The sequence below is a fragment of the Protomyctophum parallelum genome (genome assembly GCF_964188405.1).
Source record: "Protomyctophum parallelum genome assembly, chromosome: 7".
In the NCBI taxonomy this organism is placed as follows: Eukaryota; Metazoa; Chordata; class Actinopteri; order Myctophiformes; family Myctophidae; genus Protomyctophum; species Protomyctophum parallelum.
The window spans coordinates 28,368,728-28,389,126 of NC_139705.1; the positions used below are offsets into that span (position 1 = coordinate 28,368,728).

The following is a 20,399-nucleotide window of genomic DNA, read 5'->3' on the forward strand; positions in this document are numbered from 1 at the left end:
TGTGTGTGGAGTGTCACAGGCAACAGATAGCTGGCTTTCTGGGCCGTTTTTAGTACATTTACTTAAACCATTATTTTATACTTTGACCATTGAAATATAGCAGCCATTTAAAAAAAGATAACTAAAAAATTTGCTGGGGGGTTTCTGGAAGAAAGTAGTTTGAGAATCACTGATAATAATATAGCAACATTACATTTGTCAGAAAACCTCGGCCTCAGGTCTACTTAAAATACACAACATTTAAATCTACTGTCTAGGTGGAATATTCATTACTATATTATTTATATTTATATATCGGAGCTGCCAGAGTTATAGTACGCACCAAAGGAGAGACGAGAGAGCAAAAGCAAAACAAACAACAGTCAGATATAGCTGCCATAGACAAGTTTAATGCTGACTATGTTTCAGTTCATTAACACAATCAGCGCCTTCAAAATAGGATCTCTGGGTTGCCGGGGAAGACATGGCCGCCTTAGAGAAATATTTTGCTAGCTTACCTTGTGCTCAATTTAATTTGTACGATAAATGATCCAAAAAGCGTTCATATTTTCTAACCAGAGGCAGATGAGGAGCAGAATGAAGCGCTAGTACTGTATATCCATCAGATCAAAACCACAGAGAGTGCCCTGAATTAGGAGAGACAAGGCATTCTTTCTGCCGCGCTAACAGCTAAGTGAACGGGACACTACAAGTAAGACGCGCAAACGCGGGAAGCGAACGCCCTGTGTGTGTGTGTGTGTGTGTGTGTGTGTGTGTGTGTGTGTGTGTGTGTGTGTGTGTGTGTGTGTGTGTGTGTGTGTGTGTGTGTGTGTGTGTGTGTGTGTGTGTGTGTGTGTGTGTGTGTGTGTGTGCTACAGCTGCGCCCTCTGGTGGCGGGCGGGTGGTGTCACAGCGGGACAGACAGACAGACAGACATGATCTGCAGGGTCTCATAGTTAGTGCTCACTACATTCGCAAATATGAACGAAGAGCGTATGGTGGCATTAGACTCCCACTCAAAAATAAAAAAGGAAAATATTCAGAATATTATTCTCTCGCCGGATATCAGTGAAGATGCGCTAGGACGTGTACACACGTCATTGCAACCCGTCGGTTGGATTCCCTAGGATGTGTGGACACGTCGGATGGACGGAACCTGTTAAGAGCGGATCTCCCATGAGTAACCAATTAACAGTACTGTATACGACTGCTGCAATAATGAGCACAACACAAAGAACCAGCCAGCCATTCCGGACCTTTGAAACATCATATTCTTCTTCTCAATGATCCATAGTTTATTGTGGCTCGTTTTGATGTGTAGATGCGTGTAGATCTACTTTGTACAAAGACAAAAGACAATTATGGCTCCGAAGAATGTCAACGTTTCTGAGGCGGTGTTTTTTTTTTGTCTATCTGGCCTCGATCAGCCCAAAAGCTCACATATATCTCAATGTTGTGGATCCATGAGAGCTCACAGTTATAGATTTCAGAGTGTGTGTACTTGTGTGTGTGTGTGTTTAATTTTCAGGTGATAGCGTAATCTCCCTGCCTACGGCTGCAGGGTTAAGGCACCGCTGCAGAGCTGATAAGCAGCCATTAAGCGGCGTTGTGTCGGGCTACGGCACATGCATCCAACGCCACTGAGCCCTGTGTGTGTGTGTGTGTGGGGGGGGGTGTTCAAGAGCACACCGATACAGGAACAGGATACGTTGTGTGATATTAACCCCGTGCTGCGCGCTCACTCTCTCTCATTTACTGTTTTAATTTATTTGTAATAATTATTTTGGAAAATAACCTCCAGCTCCAGCACCGCTCACAAAATCAAAAATAAATATTAAAAATAAATTAAAACCGTAAATGACAAACCACAGCCCCCTAACGTATTAGAAGGACATTATTAGTCAACAGAAAATAGGTCGGGTGTTTTCGATGAGTCTATCATGGTTAAAATGGAGTTTTAAGTTATAATGGGTTTGTATAGGAAGGGGGCGGGTAGCTAAAATAAATATCAAATATCTAAATCTTAAAAACTGTCTGTGGTGTTCACATAAGCCTGAGTAGATGATGAAATTACCAAAAGTTTTTTTTTAAAGTGAAATATCCCTTTAACTACTGTGGCTTTAACCCTCTAACACCCGCATTAATTTCTACTTGCAAAAAATAGATTTCAACCTTACTACTACTTTGTACTACTAGGACTAAGACTAAAAATATGTTAAAGAAAAGAAAAAAGAAAAAAAAGTTTGATGAAAAAATTATAATTATATAATAATTATATAATAATATAATAATTTACATTTTGGGGATATCTTTCACAATAATGAATAAAACATGTTCTAGACATTCTAATGATCACAAAAAAACATATATTACAATTATTTTACCTACTTTTATTAGGGTAAACTACTTTTAGTCTTAGGTTAAAAAAAAATCAAAATTGCACAGAGTCCAGAAATTTTTTATTTGTGTGAATTTCAGCCTCTGTGGGGGGTATTTATATGCAAATATCATGACCAATGGCATTGAAATGGCATTGCAATGAACATCACTGATGACGTTTAGGTGAAAAAAGAACAGAAAAAGATAAATAGTAATTAAATTAAATACAATTGTTGCTAAAAAGCAATGCTGGGTCTTAGAGGGTTAAACGGAGAACATCAAAGTGTTTGACTTAAATCTCACTTTAAAGTCTCTCTCTTAAAAAAAACACATGATGTAAGAGTAACTAAAATGAATTGGAGCGAGAGCGAGAGAGAGAGCGAGCGAGAGCGAGAGCGAGAGAGAGAGAGAGAGAGCGAGCTGTGTGCAGTTCAGACAGAGTGAATGTGTCAGGTTGTCACAGGTGGCAGGAAAAGCATGCAATTCAATTCAAAGGGTTTTATTGGCATGAGAAAACATGCCAAAGCAGAAAGAACTAGAAAAAGTGCCCTTCTGGGCACAGGTCTCCACCAGGTTATCCACAGATCCGTGCAGTTAGAGGTGAAAACACTTTTCGGCCAGTTATAGCGCCACCTTGAGGCTGAGTTGAAATTGTTCATGTGGCATTTCGTCCTCGGCCTAGTGGGAATGTGGGTGCACAATTTCAAGGAAATCACGCGATGTGTTCATGATTTGCAGCATTTTGTTTGAAACTGAGCACTCCTGTGAACTTTGGAAGCCAATCTTAACCAATCAGGATGGAGTCTGATAAATCTGAAAGACCCGTTTCGTTGAATGGCTCTAGAGAGACTGTGTACCAATTTGCGTGATGTTTGGACCAAATCTGTAGGTGTACTGTGCAAAAACTTGTTTTGCACAAAGCGGCCTCCTGGTGGCGCTATAACAGGCTGTTCTGGAAAGTTTGGGGCAGAGGTTCATCGTTGGCATCCAGGGAGTGTGTGTGCAAAATATGAGGGAGGGCAGAATCCATTTCTTCCGACCGAAGGTCGGTCGCACCGCGTCGCGACGCACCGTCGAACGGTCCTATTTCGGTCCGTCGTTCCGGTCCGTCGTTCCGTCGGTCGGTCGGTCGGTCGGTCCGTGGCTCCGTGGCTCCGTCGGTCCGTCGCTCCGTGGCTCCGTTGCTCCGTCGCTCCGTCGGTCGGTCCGTTTTTGCGTCGCGACGGACCGCCGGTCGCAGGTTTAGGGTGGATGGATTCTGCCCTTGCTGCCCAAATGGTAACTCTGTCATTTCTCTACCGTTTTGGACGGGGGTGGGCTCTTTGGAATCGTGTGGCCCCCCTGGAGGTTTCTATGGGGGTCTCGAGGTTCGGGGACCCCTGGGGACCCCCACGGACCCCCACGGACCCCCAAATGGTAATGTCACCTGTGGACACTAACTGTAATTGTCTCGCTGTCTCGCTGCTGCGCTGCGCCGCACAGACAGCAGCTTGTGTGTAACATGTGCGTTCGTGCCGTGTTGCTGGTATATTATTATTATTATATTTTTTGCGCCGCCGCGTTGTCTCGCTGCTGCGCTGCACAGACAGCAGCTTGTGTGTAACATGTGCGTTCGTGTAAATGTTCGTGTAAATGTTTTAGGTCGGCCGGTCGGTGATTTGGTCTGTCCTTCATATATATTTTTTTCTGCTCTCGTTGGACTTAACTTTAAAAGTCCAATGGAACACCTCTTAGTAACGGGCCGCTGTAGTATAGTGGTCTAATCCCTCGCCTCTCTATTCTTTTTTGCTGAGGACGCTGGTTCAATTCCCGCTCGCGGCAGACCAAAATTATTATATTTTAGACAGACACACAGACAGACAGACAGACTGCCTGTCTGCCTGCCTGTCTGCCTGCCTAATGTATTGTAAATAATGTATTCATTCCATACGGCTATTTCTTTTTAATATAAAAACTTTTGTCTTTCGCGCGATTCGAACCAGCGTCGTCAGCACCAAAACATTGAGAGGCGAGTGATTAAACCGCTAGACTACAGCGGCCATACGTTACAAAGAAGTGTTTCATTGGACTTATAAAGACAATAGCACCCAGCTGCAGTCTCGCAAGGGGAGGGACCGGAAGTGCTTTTATTTCCGGCTTCCACGTGCACAAGCGCACATACACGCACGCGAAATATAATGCGCGTGCACGACACGCACTTGCTGGTGCGCGCTTAAATGCCGGGTGTATATAGTACCATCTGTGCTTAAACATAATTACGTGGTCGGTTTGGAAAAGTTTGAAGTAGTTTGTTGTAGGTAATATTTTAATTGAAAGCTTATTAGTTGGTGGTATAAGTGTGCATATTTGAAGAAATGCAAATCTAACAATAATAAAATGATATGCAATAATAGGCTAGGCCTATATGGTCGATTATAACATAATGATATCAAGGCATTTAAGTAATGTAATAAGTTGCTATAACCCCGTACCCCTGTCCCACACACACCATGTCCAGACCATAGACCACAGACACACGACCATATGCATTTAATTTACTATGAAAACCTGCATTTCCCGTCAGTCAGTCAGTAAGTGTGTCATGTCACGCCTCGTGTCATGCCTCCATATATGGTCACGCCTCATGACACGTCACACCACCATATATGGCCGTTTCCATATGATATAAGATCCCGACACTGACCTCATCAAACCCTGGATAGCCATACATTGAAAAGACTGGATCATCACCTAGATCTCCATATATGGAGCTGAGGCGGCCAGCAACTCTACATCTGACCTCATAATGTAATAATCAGCTCATAATGTAATTAAAAGACGAGCACATAACTTAATAGATTTTTCTATAATGTAATAATGTGTTACATTAAGAACCTCCACATAGGCGACTCATACTGTAATAAAACTTCATAATGCAATAATGTCTTTATAATGTATGAGCTGATTATTACATATTGCATTATATTTCGCGTGCGTGTATGTGCGCTTGTGCACGTGGAAGCCGGAAATAAAAGCACTTCCGGTCCCTCCCCTTGCGAGACTGCAGCTGGGTGCTATTGTCTTTATAAGTCCAATGAAACACTTCTTTGTAACGTATGGCCGCTGTAGTCTAGCGGTTTAATCACTCGCCTCTCAATGTTTTGGTGCTGACGACGCTGGTTCGAATCGCGCGAAAGACAAAAGTTTTTATATTAAAAAAAAATAGCCGTATGGAATGAATACATTATTTACAATACATTAGGCAGGCAGACAGGCAGGCAGACAGGCAGTCTGTCTGTCTGTCTGTGTGTCTGTCTAAAATATAATAATTTTGGTCTGCCGCGAGCGGGAATTGAACCAGCGTCCTCAGCAAAAAAGAATAGAGAGGCGAGGGATTAGACCACTATACTACAGCGGCCCGTTACAAAGAGGTGTTCCATTGGACTTTTAAAGTTAAGTCCAACGAGAGCAGAAAAAAATATATATGAAGGACAGACCAAATCACCGACCGGCCGACCTAAAACATTTACACGAACATTTACACGAACGCACATGTTACACACAAGCTGCTGTCTGTGCAGCGCAGCAGCGAGACAACGCGGCGGCGCAAAAAATATAATAATAATAATATACCAGCAACACGGCACGAACGCACATGTTACACACAAGCTGCTGTCTGTGCGGCGCAGCGCAGCAGCGAGACAGCGAGACAATTACAGTTAGTGTCCACAGGTGACATTACCATTTGGGGGTCCGTGGGGGTCCCCAGGGGTCCCCGAACCTCGAGAGTTACCATTTGGGCAGCAAGGGCAGAATCCATCCACCCTAAACCTGCGACCGGCGGTCCGTCGCGACGCAAAAACGGACCGACCGACGGAGCGACGGAGCCACGGAGCGACGGACCGACGGAGCGACGGAGCCACGGACCGACCGACCGACCGACCGACGGAACGACGGACCGAAATAGGACCGTTCGACGGTGCGTCGCGACGGAGCGATGCGGTGCGACCGACCGACCGTCGGTCGGAAGAAATGGATTCTGCCCTTGCTGCAAAATATGGCATCGACCGGGTTAACGGTGGCCGAGATTAGCTGTTCACGGACACACGGACGGACACACACACGGACGGACGGACACGCGGACGGACGGAGTGCAAAACATACTCTCCCCACATGCCTTCGGCCTGGTGGAGACAACAATACAATCAAAACAAAAATGATGTACATTTGAAGGTCAGAATCTTCAATAGATCAAATTCTATGTACCAAGGTCACTCAATGCAGGTATAGTGCAGGAATATACACAATGATTAGTCTTTAGGGTGGTTGTGTTCCATTTGATATCCTTCTATCACTGCAACTCACAAATCTTGCTGCTGTGTTTGCACATTGTTGTACTTCGCCCAGCAGATATGGGAGTTTTTTGTCATTGGTCATGTTTTCAAAATCTCTGTGTGTGGTTGTAATCTGTGGGAAGTATGTGTCTCTGATGTCTTGGTACAATGGACAGATGGTTAGGAAGTGTAGCTCGGTTTCCACTTCATTTTGTGTGCAGTGGGTGCATAGTCTGTCTTCTCTCGGGATACAGGTCTCGATTGCGAGACTGTGCTCACTGAGTCTGTACCTAGTTAAGATTTTTCTTTGTTTTGGGTCGGTCACGGTGCTCAGGTATTCTGCCACTGTATGCACCGATGCTCTGCTCTGCTCCTCGCTGCTAGTCTCTGCTCTGCTCCTCGCTGCTAGTCTCTGCTCTGCTCCTCGCTGCTAGTCTCTGCTCTGCTCTGCTCCTCGCTGCTAGTCTCTGCTCTGCTCCTCGCTGCTAGTCTCTGCTCTGCTCTGCTCCTTGCTGCTAGTCTCTGCTCTGCTCTGCTCCTCGCTGCTAGTCTCTGCTCTGCTCTGCTCCTCGCTGCTAGTCTCTGCTCTGCTCTGCTCCTCGCTGCTAGTCTGCATCTTAAATGCGATGATGCGGATGGGATGCTAATGTTGTTAATGCTTTGTTTCCTTTGTCTATTCTTAAACACACTAACACCTCGCTCTCACCTCCTCCTCATGTCATGATGGCCAGGCAGGAACTGTGTTGTTGTCGGCACTCGGCAGTGCAGTGCAGGGCAGGCACTTCAGTCGCTGACTCGCTGTCGTCAATCATCATCATTTTGCAACAAATCAACTTTGTTCTTTCTATCATTGCCATTGATTGACCATTACTATTAGGCTACCATATTTATAAAATATCACACAGCAAACTCCACAATCAAACACTTTATTAAAAATAATAGCAGGCAGGAGGCAGCAGCCGCAGCACTTAACAAACTTATAAATAACCAATATTAACCATTAAACACGCACATAATAAACTGAAGAAAATCAAATCACAGAAACCGAGTTTCTGTTTGCTTAAAAAACAGCAGCAAAAAAGACTAACTGTGCTTTAAAGTTTAAACTCGTAGTGCAATAACTAAAGTAAACGGAATAAGAAATGAAATAACAGTTAAAACGGCAGCAATAAAGTGAAGCAGTGTCAGTGATTGCAATAAATAAAATGGCTATAGGCAGAAACCGAGTTTCTTGTGCATAAAAAATACAAAGAGCACTTCAAACTTTAACATTTTAAATAAAAGGAATATATAAGATTAAAAAACACACAAAGCACACAACACACAGCAAACCGATCTTTATTTGACCATCGTTATAATAGGCCTATTGTGCATGGAGAAAGAGAAGTGCGTCGACCGTTTCAGGAGCAAGTCGTGTTCGCCTCTCCTCGATACTGCGGCCTGCTGCACTGAATACTCTCGCTGCTGCTGGCTGGCTGGCACACACAGAAACTGTCTTGTCAACTGAGAGAGTTTTGGATAGGTTTTGCTGTTAGAGTTCCACCAGCCCAGCACATCCTTCTCGTCGCTCATATATATGTCTAATATAGCTCTCCACCTCATCATCTTCCTCTGCCAACACGCATCAAATGCACGACGTGCACGCTTAGGAGCGGGCGCAGCAGCCGCTGCATCATCATCATCATCACCACCACTCGCAGCCTTCAGCTTTGTTGACCACAGACAGACGAGCTGAAGAGTGGGGTATTTGTCCCCCTCCAGCTCGCGCTGTGCGTCCCGAAAGGGCTTGAGGAAGTCCACAAGAAAGGCCAGCATGTCGGGGGCAACCTTATCCACCTTATCCGCCTCGCCACGAGCCTTCATCTTCTCGTGCAGCTCTCTCTATAATATATGTCCAGAGCATGGACAATTGGACATTACGCAAACTATATATGCTTTTATAAATGTATAGGTTACACATAATTATAACCGACATGACAAAGTATAATAGCCTAATTATTGTATCATAATCATATCCAGCAAAGTGTTATGTATTGTATAGGCCAGGGGTAAACAAAGCTTACCTCACAAGGGCTTTCGCTGCGGCTATTGTTTCCGCTATGTCGGAGGCCTTCTCTTTCAGTGCGTCATCAACGCCTGAGTACTGTATTCACAACATGATCCTGGCAGTCAAGTCTGATGTAGGGCTCTAGGGCCTTGACAATGTTCGAGCCCTGGTCAGTGACCCAAACTATTTTGGACAGAGATAGCGGATCAAACCCAAATCTCGTCACCAGGATTTTAACCATCTCTCTCCTGATGTTTCCCCCCGTTTTCTTGTCCTCCAGTGGAAACATCATTGTGGCCAGGTTCTTCCCAACTAAACTAAAATCCTCCGCCACATTATGGCATGTAATGGCCATGTAGTGCAGTTTTCTGAAATCATCAGTCCACATGGACTGGACATTCCGTCATTCCCACTTCTTTTAGGTGGTTCTTTAATTGGGCTATTAAGTCCCCCCGATTTTCTTTTTGATCACATCCATCTTCATCGTACTTCTTCACTCTGTTTTGGTTTTTAGACTGACCTGTTGTTAACCTAGGCTGACACGGCCACGGCCATCACATACCCTGCCACTTGTCTGATTTATGGCCCTGTTAGGAACCGATCTCCATGCACTAAAGGTGTTAGATCGTGATGCATTGTGACTTCAGAGGGCTTGTAGATCGAATGGCTATTCGGTGCGCAACACCAGCCTGCAATTAAGTATAATTCAGCCTCCCAGGCCATCGGCAGGCAGCGCGCACACGCCTGTCTGTCTGTGCAATTGCAGGCACTCTCTCTCACAAACTGCGCTGAGTGGCAAAGTGAAAGTGGCAAGTGCGCTTCACTCCACAATAGTAAAAACAAGTAAGACGCGCAAACGCGGGAAGCGAACGCAGCTCGTGTGTGTGTGGTTGTGTGTGTGTGTGTGTGTGTGTGTGTGTGTGTGTGTGTGTGTGTGTGTGTGTGTGTGTGTGTGTGTGTGTGTGTGTGTGTGTGTGTGTGTGTGTGTGTGTGTGTGTGTGTGTGTGTGTGTGTGCTACAGCTGCGCCCTGTGTGTGTGTGTGTGTGTGTGCTACAGCTGCGCCCTCTGGTGGCGGGCGGGTGGTGTAACAGCGGGACACACAGACATTCAGCCCTTGCTGTCATAGTAAGTGGCTCACTGCGTTCGCAATGAATCGCCAATATTCAGCAGCGCAACCCTCTTCAGGCAGAAAATGAGAACTCTATACCTCACGCACGGCATGACACCGCCCTGTGTCTGATGTACAATCTACCACACACACACACACACACACACACACACACACACACACACACACACACACAATTTACAATTACAATTTAGGCATTTTGCAGATCTTAATCCAGAGCGACACACACACACACACACACAGAATAGAGAATATATACATCCATTAACCTCAGCCGCGGTACACACACACATATCTGCTATTTTCACAATTATTGTTTTAAATTATATCATATAAATGGTCAAATAAAAATGTTTTTTTTTATGACACGCAAGGTTTCCACCCGACAGCAGCGACATATAAATACGTGCCTCGGTGCACTATCTTTGCAGTGTGTATTATTGTAGTCTGTAAGAAAAAATCAATACTCAGTAATGTGATGCAGTGCTCTGGGTAGAAACCCTGGATAGAACAGAATACTGTACGTCTGCTAAGACTGCATAGAAACCCTGGATAGAACAGAATACATCTACTCTAAGTCTCTGGATAGAACAGAATGACTCTGGATAGAAAGGAATAAGTCATAAGCTGAAGGCGATGTCTTTATTCTGAGCAGTGGTGGAAAATAAAGTACTCAAGAGAGAGGCAGAGAGTGAGAAGAAAGAGGAATATTATCACAATAATGTCAAATCTGGGAATACATTTCTTACCAAGAATTTTCTTCACCAATGTGTTTGTAAGGGTGTCGTCTACTAACATATACCACATTGGTTTCTATTCAACCACCCTAGGGCAATTTTTGACAGCTGCTGAAAGTTGGGGTACCATCAACAACCGATAAGTAAAAATGTTCTAAATTTCATTATGCTTTAAGTAGCATGTGTCAAACTAGGGGGTTATCATGATTCCATTCCAAGCATTAGTTTTGCACGAAAAACATTCAAAAATGTATATTTGAGTGAATCGATATGACGTCATTCACAGGTTCAGGCCGTGGACCCCAGCTGGAAATGTTCTGTGCTGAAGGGACCCCTCAGAAGAGATGGAATAGTTGGAATGGAATTGAAGCCACAGATTAAAAGTACAGTGGAAGAAAGAAAAGTCATAAAATCTGACCGCAACTAACATAGCGTCGGCACCCTCGCAGTACTCTCCACACGACTTGTACTTACCCGCAAGTCACGCTATACTCATAAGGCATTTGGTTCCATTTGTACACTCTCATTGTTATGGGGGTCCATTTGGTTCCATTTGTACAGTCTCAGAGTTGTCCTTATGCTGTGTCCTCATTATTCTGTATAGGCCTGCTGCAATTGTGGTACCTTACTATGTTGTTGTTATTGTATTATGGTCTCTTGTAGGCAGTATTTTGATTTGGTTTGGAGTTTGGTTTGCAGCTTATTATTCATTTTGTCTGCACCACTATACTATATATTATTCCCTATTCTCAATGGGTTCTAAAGAGTTGGCCTTAGTGCCACTATATTTAATATAATTAGAGTCCTCTGCTTGATATGCCCTTTATGCTAATTGCAGCCATAGCCTTTCAGATGTGGTGGGTGTGTCTTGCTTGATTTCCTTCATTGCAAAAGAGCTTGTTCCTTGTTGAGATGCCCATATGCTGTTGTATATAATACACCTACTTGTTTTGTATACTCATACTCGTAAGGGTCAAAACGTTGTACCTAAATAAAGTTTCCTGGGAGCAGATACACAATGTGCGGCCAACTCTTCTTTTTCATGGTTCCATTTGTACACTCAGAGTTATGGGGGTCCTTGAAATTGAAAAAAACAAACACAAAAATAAACGTTTGAGAACCACTGTACACTAAATGGAATGAAGACATAAGGGGGTGGCGTCATAAGGCGTCCTGTGGCACTGAGTGAGTTAATTTAATTAGTATCATCGCTAACACAGGAAGTCGGAAGTATAGGACACGTTCTTTCCAAAATGGCTGCTGTGCAAATAGGAGCCTTTTGGCCTGTCCTGTATGGTGCATATGGTGGTGTGTTATGGTAGGGATATATGCAGTCTGCTCGGCAGATGGAGAGAGAGAGATAGACACAGAGCTCTGCGTTGGTCGCCCACACTCCTCCTCAGCTTCCGTCCTCCGCCTCGCCCGGTCAAATATGTGACCGGTGAGTCATCCCTGGCTCTCTCTCTCTCCCTATCCTCCATGCTGGGAGTCTTAAAATACCCTCACTAACTGGGAAGCCATGCCAGCTAGAGTCCAGGCCTGTAGCGTAGAGGTTAAAATACCCTCTCTAACTGGGCAGCCATGCCAGAGCCAAGGCCCGTAGCGTAGTGGTTAAAATACCCTCTCTAACTGGGAAGCCTTGCCCAGAGCCCAGAGAGAGAGAGAGAAGTAGGCGGATGGTTTGCTGGAAGGTCGAGGCAGATAAAGGCTTATAAAAGCTTTACTTTTCCCAAACGCAGCGCAGTTGAACCAGCATCGCCGAGGCTGTAGCTCATAGGCAATGGTCGGTGGTCATTGGGGAAAGAGTTATTATGGTAGTACAAAAAAAAAAGAGCTACAAAACGGAGAAAGTGCAGTTCAGAAGACTTATTAGTTAGTATTAGTTAGACTTAGTATTTAGACGTGGTAGAGCGGAGCGGGACTAGCTGTCTGAATCCTATCAGGGGTTGCCAGGGTGTTGGGCTGAATCCTTTTACAATCACTATGGAAGCTGGAGGAGAAAATGGAGGCTATATAATAGGGGTGAATATGTGCAGTAGCCTAACAGCCTGAATTTAGTTTCACTTCCTTATTCAGACTGAAAGCCCTCCCCACGGCAGCTGTTTCTGGGATGGGCGTTGCCAAAGCGGCAGTCTTCGGCGGTTGGTTCACACCAACCAATCAAATTAGTAGCAAAGCAGATGACGTCTTTGTCAATCATTGTGGCTAACCCGGTTGTTGCTAACCAAACAAACGCGGTCAACGAGTGCTACTAGATTGTAAACAAACACTGTAAAATATGTCGGATTTGTCGGATTTCTGTAAAGAAACTATTTATCATATAGGGCGATTTAATAGCCAGATGGATACGGTCCCAAGTTACCACAGAGGGGGCAGCCATTTTTGTATATAAGTCACCAGACCTGAATAGCTTGAAACATATTTTAACATATTTCCTATGCACAGCTTTGTGTGTCTGTGTGTCCGTAGCATGGAATGTGATGATTTGATTGGCTGAGCATGGAATGCAATGTTGTGTGATAAGAGTGCCCCTATCTTCTTTACTGGGATTTTTGATTGGGTGTGGCTAGCGATTCATGGGCTGGAGCCAGGCTATATGTGCGGGAGGGGAGAGAGGGTCGAACGGACAAGGTCTGTCACCTCTTCACTTCACACACCCAGGGTCAAACTCTCCCCGGGTCAAACTTTCGCTTAATCTCTGTGAGCCGTTTGTTGGTTTCCGCCCCCCCATCTCTCTCTCTCTCTCTCTCTCTCTCTCTCTCTCTCTCTCTCTCTCTCTCTCGCCCCACACCCTGATCTTATTTTCCTTTCAGCATCTGTGGTGAAAAGTAACTACAGTAGATTGACCTAAGTACTGTACTTGAGAGCAATTTTGAGGCATTTGTACTATACTTTGTTTTTCAATACATTTACTTCTACTCCATCCGAGTATTGTACTTTTACTACATTGCATTTATTTTAAAAACTTCGTTACTAGTTACTTTTTTGATTATTATCACAAAACGTACATTAATCACTTCAGCTCTATACATTTCGGCCATTTGAAACTAGCCGATCTACAATCTCACACTGTGTCGCATCGCGATGCGTTGTGTGAGCTTGTAGATCTGCTATTTTCAAAATATATTAATACATTTGAAAACTTGATGGGACATTCTAGTACTTTCTACTTTTGGTACTTTAAGTACATTTTGATGCCAATACTTTTGTACTTTAAGTACATTTTGAATTCCAGACTTCTACTTTATATTTCTGTATTAATGAAAAAATAAATGTGAGTACTTTTTACCAACTGCTAGCAAGCTGAGTCTATCATTGATGTCCTCTAGTAGTCTAGTCCAGCTGGTTTTCTCATTGGCTGACGTATGTGCGCACCACAAATATGTCCGGGCGGAAATGAACGACTCAGAACACAATAGTTTTGCATGCGCTGAAACTGACACAGAGGCAGTTATAGCGGACCCCCGCAGATAATCACAATGCAGCTGGTAATTAATTGATTTAATCAATTCTTGTTTTCCACCACTCCCGCCTTTCAGACCCTATTTAGCAGCAGCTTCTTATTCAGAGAGAGAGAGAGACTATGGCACTTTGTGGTCGGTGGTAAATCAATAGAACGGTGTCCTCTATTACAGACCTCTGTGTTTTCCTGCTATCGATCCTGTCAGCCCACATGCATTATTTTATAGAGTGAAGCCTGTCCTGTCTGTCAGCCCACATGCATTTATAGAGTGAAGCCTGTCCTGTCAGCCCACATGCATTTATAGACTGAAGCCTGTCCTGTCTGTCAGCCCACATGCATTTATAGACTGAAGCCTGTCCTGTCTGTCAGCCCACATGCATTTATAGAGTGAAGTCTGTCCTGTCAGCCCACATGCATGCGAGTGAAGCCGGGCCGATTACTCTCAGCAATTCTGCCTGTGGATCCATACACCGAGTGACGGCCGACAAGACGTCAGGCTGTGGCTGATGGCGACCGCTGAAAGGACGGGGTGGATGGGGGCATAATTGTTAAACGTTCTTTTCTGGTGTTTGTTCCTCGTTGGACCGAATTCAATTTCCGAGCGTTGTTCATTACTCAACTTGGTTTGTCCGGAGCTTTAGCTGAAAGGTTCTTCAACCCATTTCACATCAAGTCCCATTATTTATTCATCACGGACCATCATTTGATGACATTTAGACTCTCAGACCCAAAACTAAAGAGTGTTTTGTTGTCGTTGGATAAGATTTTGTCCACAATTCCATGCTGTATCGATGTGGTATCATAGGAGAGCTAACAGGCAAAACATTGATCAGGATCAAACATTGACATTGATCATTTTACACTCGAGAGTAAAGCTCTATAAGGGACTACTCATCGGTTGCCAACTCTCCATTTAGCTGGAACCCCCTCCAGGACCACTGGTGGAACCCCCTCCAGGACCACTGGTGGTCCCCAAATCACTGGAACCCCCTCCAGGACCACTGGTGGTCCCCAAATCACTGGAACCCCCTCCAGGACCACTGGTGGTCCCCAAATCACTGGTTGAAAAATATCTCATCTACAAGCTCGGGGCTTATGTGTACATGTAATGTTTTGCAATGTGATAACTTTATTCTGGAAACCAATGACTATCATCTAGTGGAGTAAAGTTACAGTACAGAACAGTGGAGATACAATAGTACCTTGCGTACACCTTGAGGAAATGTACTTGCGACAGGTTGAGAGAGAGAGAGAGAGAGAGAGAGAGAGACCGACCCCCATGGGTGCGTTAATTCCTGAAAGGAGGATTAGTGATATACGGGACATCATACTTTACTCACTCCAAGCAATGATTTAACTTGAACAGGTGTCAGTCCCGGTCCCCAATTTACTCCTAATCGAATTAGCGGGGAGCTGTATTTAATTGGGCTTGGAATCAATCAATCCTTGCAGTGTATGTGTGTCTAGTCCCGAAGGCTGAAAAGTTAAGCTTTAATGCTTGTAATCTTCCGTGGAGGAGAGGACATAGCCTAATAATCAAGTTTTCGGGGAACCAATGTGTAATTTAATCAATTTCACTTTCGTGCCACCGGCGCCTTAAATGACAATTCTCCCCATTTCCACTTAATTTGAAAGCAAGAGGGAGAAAAACTACTCGCAGGTGCCAAATTCTAATCATTGTCCGTTTTCTGTTACAATTCCTCGAGCTTTAATCCTCGACGCCCATGCGTTTTCTCTCAACCAAGGTTTAGAAACCACATTTTTCATTTTTTCATAGCAGAGCTATTGGTCAACACAGGGCACACAGGGCTGAGAAAGTGAATGATTGTCCTGCTAGGGAGCAGCAAAGTCCTCTAGAATGAGGACCTCTGTGTTGTTGGTGGAATTACATCAATACAGTCTGAGTCTGGGGCAAAGGCACCGACGACACCGCCATCTGTAAACGGATCCCTGCAGATGGAAAATATAGATGCCCAAGAGAGAGAGAGAGAGATATTCAGCACAGTTCTCCAGCCATAAACACTTTGTGGCTTTCCACATGCAGATCCATAAGAGCTTTCAGACAGCCTGAGATGTATGCGTAGCAGCAACGCTACACAACACTGTCCACACCAGTGGTTCCCAAACTTTTTCATGTCAAGGACCCCCACATAGACATTAATTGGCCCGCGCCCCCCCCCCCCCCCCATTTGAAAAGAAAAGATATGCCAGAGACCCCCATAAGAGAAGATTTTTACGGCTCTAGCAGTGATACTAACGCTTAATGCCATTGCCGAAGAGCTTTTGTCAATTGCGCTTTTATAGTGCATTCGATGGATCGAGCCACAATGCTACTTACGTTAGCCGGTTAGCGAGATGTGTTGTTAGCACAGCACTGTACCGCCCATCTATAATCGTCATCTAATAATCCATTATGGGGGGGGGAGGGTCGTTCGGTCCCGAAGGCTGAAAAGTTAAGCTTTAATGCTTGTAATCTTCCGTGGAGGAGAAGACATATAGCCTAATAATCAAGTTTTCGGGGAACCAGTGTGTAATTTAATCATTTTTACTTTCGTGCCACCGGCGCTTTAAATGACAAGTTTAATTTGAAGTCAATTACCTGCAAGAGAGAGAAACGGAGAGAGAAAGAGAAGGGATGCTGGAGGCTGATAACCACTGATTTAGAAGCATTCACCTGCTGCAATGATTTCAGATAAATTGATGTTTAGTTTGTGTCAAGGGTCAAGGCGGAGTTGAGTTTTTAACTCAAATATTTGCTTCTGGGAGAGGGGGGGGGGGGGCTTCTGGGGGGTTGGGGGGGTCCTTGACGAGAAAAAGGTTGAGAATGAACCTGAAAACTTCTATGTCATAGAAGTTTTCAGGAAACTGTCAGGATTTAGAAGGCATTTGTTGAATCCTTTCTCAGGTCTAAATTGGTTAAAGGACTCTATGGCCGTCTTGGTCAGGGCACCTAGACGCGACATAACGACATGTACAGTCGACGCGCTGTGATTGGCCAGTCACTGTGATTGACAGCCTAACCTTAACCTCAGTAAAACTAACCCTAACCCTAACCTTTACCTCAAGAAAACTATACCTAAATCTAACCCTAATCTTAACCTCAGTAAACGTAACTTGCCCGGGGGCGTGGTTATAAACACAACCTGTGTAGGAATTAGTATGTATAGCCACCTAGAGTCCTAGACCAAGCCAAGGGTTGCCTAGATGGTGGATAGATAGATAGATACTGTAGATAGATATTTATTTGTCATTGCAACGTGTACAACGAAATTAAAAGTGCCAACCAATCAGTGCATCATATCACAAAACAACATACTGTACAAGCTAAAACAAAACACACATGACTTATTTTTATTGCACAACCCCAGCACTAATGCACAAACATGTAATTTCAGCTGTTATCGCACAACAAACCCTTATTGTACTTAAGATAGCAGAGAAAAAACTAAAAGTGTCGCAGCAACAGATCATTTCTTAGCAGCATTGAGTGCAACTAGTGCTGTGGGATAGAAGCTGTTACTGAATCTGTTGGTCTTGGACTTGATCACTCTGTACCGTCTGCCTGATGGCAACAGTTCAAACAGTGAGTGAGCGGGGTGGGAAGTGTCTTTCATAATGTTCAGAGTTTTTTTATGACAGCGGTCTCTGTGTAGTTGTGGGGAGAGGGCAGCCAACGATCTTCTGTGCTATATTTATGACCCCCTGGAGCTTTTTCCTCTGCGCCACTATACAGCTGGTGTACCACACATTATGCAGTATGTCAATATGCTCTCTATGGAGCACCGATAGAAGGACACCAGCAGTCTGTGTGATGTTCCCCCTGAGCACCCTCAGGAAGTAGAGTCTCTGCTGGGCCTTCTTCAGCAGCTCAGAGGTGTTCGTGCTCCAGGTCAAGCCCTCCTCCATGTGGACTCCCAGAAAACGGCAAGAGGAAACCCTCTCCACACAGTCCCCATTGATGAACAGGGGTGGAATTACTGTTTTCTTCCTCCTGTAGTCTATGACCAGCTCCTGGGTCTTGGATGTGTTCAAGAGCAGGTTGTTCTCTCTGCACCAGTCCGTTAACTGCACCACCTCATCCCTGTAGGCAGACTCATCTCCCTTGGAGATGAGCCCTACTACTGTGGTGTCATCCGCGAACTTCACCATGGTGTTGCTGCAGTGGGCGGGGGTACATTGGTGTGTGTAGACTCAGAGGGTGTAGAGCAGCGGGCTCAGCACACAGCCCAGCTAGACCATTCTGAATCAATATAAAATACGTCAAAGGACAAGTGAATTAATCTCTCTCTCTCTCTCTCTCTCTCCCTCCGCAGATCCCTCAGATCAGCTACGCGTCCACGGCTCCGGAGCTGAGCGACGACCGTCGCTACGACTTCTTCTCCCGTGTGGTTCCTCCGGACTCGTTCCAGGCCCAGGCCATGGTGGACGTCCTCCAGGCTCTGGGATGGAGCTACGTCTCCACCGTGGCGTCTGAGGGAAGCTACGGAGAGAAGGGCGTCGAGGCCTTCACACAGCTCTCCAAGGAAGCAGGTGAGAGGAGACAAGGCCTTCACAGAGCTCTCCAAGGAAGCAGGTGAGAGGAGACAAGGCCTTCACACAGCTCTCCAAGGAAGCAGGTGAGAGGAGCGTTGAACCAGAGCCGAGACGAGTGCTGCTGAGATGCCAAAAGGTGATGATGACTCCAGTCCTTGTGGTGATGGAGGAACGGTGTTGACCTGTGGTCACAAAGCGGTAGTCCAACTAGTACTAGTGGTTCTCAAATGTTTTATTTGCAAGGACCCCCTTATTAACTCTGAGTGTACAAATGGAACCAAATAGAGCCGTAAGGGTTTTGAACTGTCAGAGTTACAGACCTCATTCAGGGCTATAGCTCTTTGTGCTTCTGGTAATAGTAATACTTTGGTAATTGTCACAAAGAATAAAGAGTCCACTGGGTCCCATACACAACATTACCGACTCCACTGTAGCCAGTGGTGGAAAAAGTACTCAAATGTTTTACTTAAGTAAAAGTATAAATACTGCAATGTAGATGTACTCTGTTACAAGTAGAAGTCCCGTATTAACACAATCTGTGCCGGGATTCCTTCAAAATAGAAACTCTGGGGTGCCGGAAATGTGGCTGCTTTTACTCTGAATCTACTCAGATCTACACTCTCCACATGCCCTGCAGGGCGTTCCAGTCAGATCTACACTCTCCACATGCCCTGCAGGGCGTTCCAGTCAGATCTACACTCTCCACATGCCCTGCAGGGCGTTCCAGTCAGATCTACACTCTCCACATGCCCTGCAGGGCGTTCCAGTCAGATCTACACTCTCCACATGCCCTGCAGGGCGTTCCAGTCAGATCTACACTCTCCACATGCCCTGCAGGGCGTTCCAGTCAGATCTACACTCTCCACATGCCCAGCAGGGCGTTCCAGGCAAAGTGTCCTCCGGACAAACTCTGAGGTGCAACATTTCTGTTATTACTTCTCCTCCACTTGAGAATGTACAGAATGGAACGCCGTTCGCTTGTTGAAGAGAGACATTGATTGTTAGTGTTCTCCGCTCCGCGAGAGGCGGACACACGGACGGACACACATACACGCACGCACGCACGCACACACACACACAGCTGCACCAACTTTTTTTTAGTCATCATGGAGCTCCTGTTCTCGGCTGTCACGATTCGTGTAACCTTTTGAACAACAGCAGGGCTACCGAAACGAGGAGCATTCCTATAACGAGGTGTCGGGTGACAGGAAGGTTATTTTCAACCGAGATGTTGCCGCAGTGATTGGTACCCTTTTTAGTTTTTTTATTTGAGGTTTGAGCGCCCTGCACGGTGGGCGGTGGCACCTAATGTGCAGTGGTGGAAAAAAGTACTCAAATGTTTCACTAAAGTAAAAGTCTCTGGCATATATTTTCAAATGGGGGTCTGCGGGCTAATGAGTGTCAATTTGGGGGTCCTTGACATGAAAAAGTTTGGGAACCACTGGCCTAAGCAACAAAATCAACATGCGTATTTGACATACCATGTTAGCCTCTAGAGCTGCTTTATGAACAAGGAACTGTGTCAGCTTTTCTTTGGCAGAGGAAGAACATAACCTGACTCTGCCAGATGGGGGCAGTATTGAGTAACCATGTTCCCCAAGACAGCATCCATCTGAGATCGCTCAGGGGGTTGAGCTAACACCGAACCACTCCCCGGTTCGAACCAATCAACGTGAGCTAAGGGCAGGATATGTGCGAAACCGTTAACACTTTTTTCATCTACAGTCTTAGTATCAAATATCTTCATTGAATTAGTAATAGTACCTTTTATGCGCAGATTGGTGTTACAAAAACGACAAAAATCTCCGACCTCCATGA

At 45.1% G+C, this 20,399-nt stretch overlaps 2 protein-coding genes across 2 annotated transcripts in view; both read left to right on the forward strand.

Annotated features, from left to right (window-relative positions):
* The window catches only part of LOC310861189 (chemerin-like receptor 1), a 173,355-nt gene that overhangs the window by 41,416 nt on the left and 111,540 nt on the right, over positions 1-20,399 (forward strand). The window lies entirely within an intron of this gene.
* Positions 1-20,399, forward strand: part of LOC310861270 (metabotropic glutamate receptor 7-like) — a gene marked incomplete at both ends in the record, with an annotated part of 128,553 nt that overhangs the window by 19,905 nt on the left and 88,249 nt on the right. Inside the window, one exon of the mRNA XM_083768668.1 lies at positions 18,362-18,578. Within this exon, the coding sequence (XP_083624794.1) occupies positions 18,362-18,578 (217 nt within the window). The remainder of the gene's footprint in view (positions 1-18,361; positions 18,579-20,399) is intronic.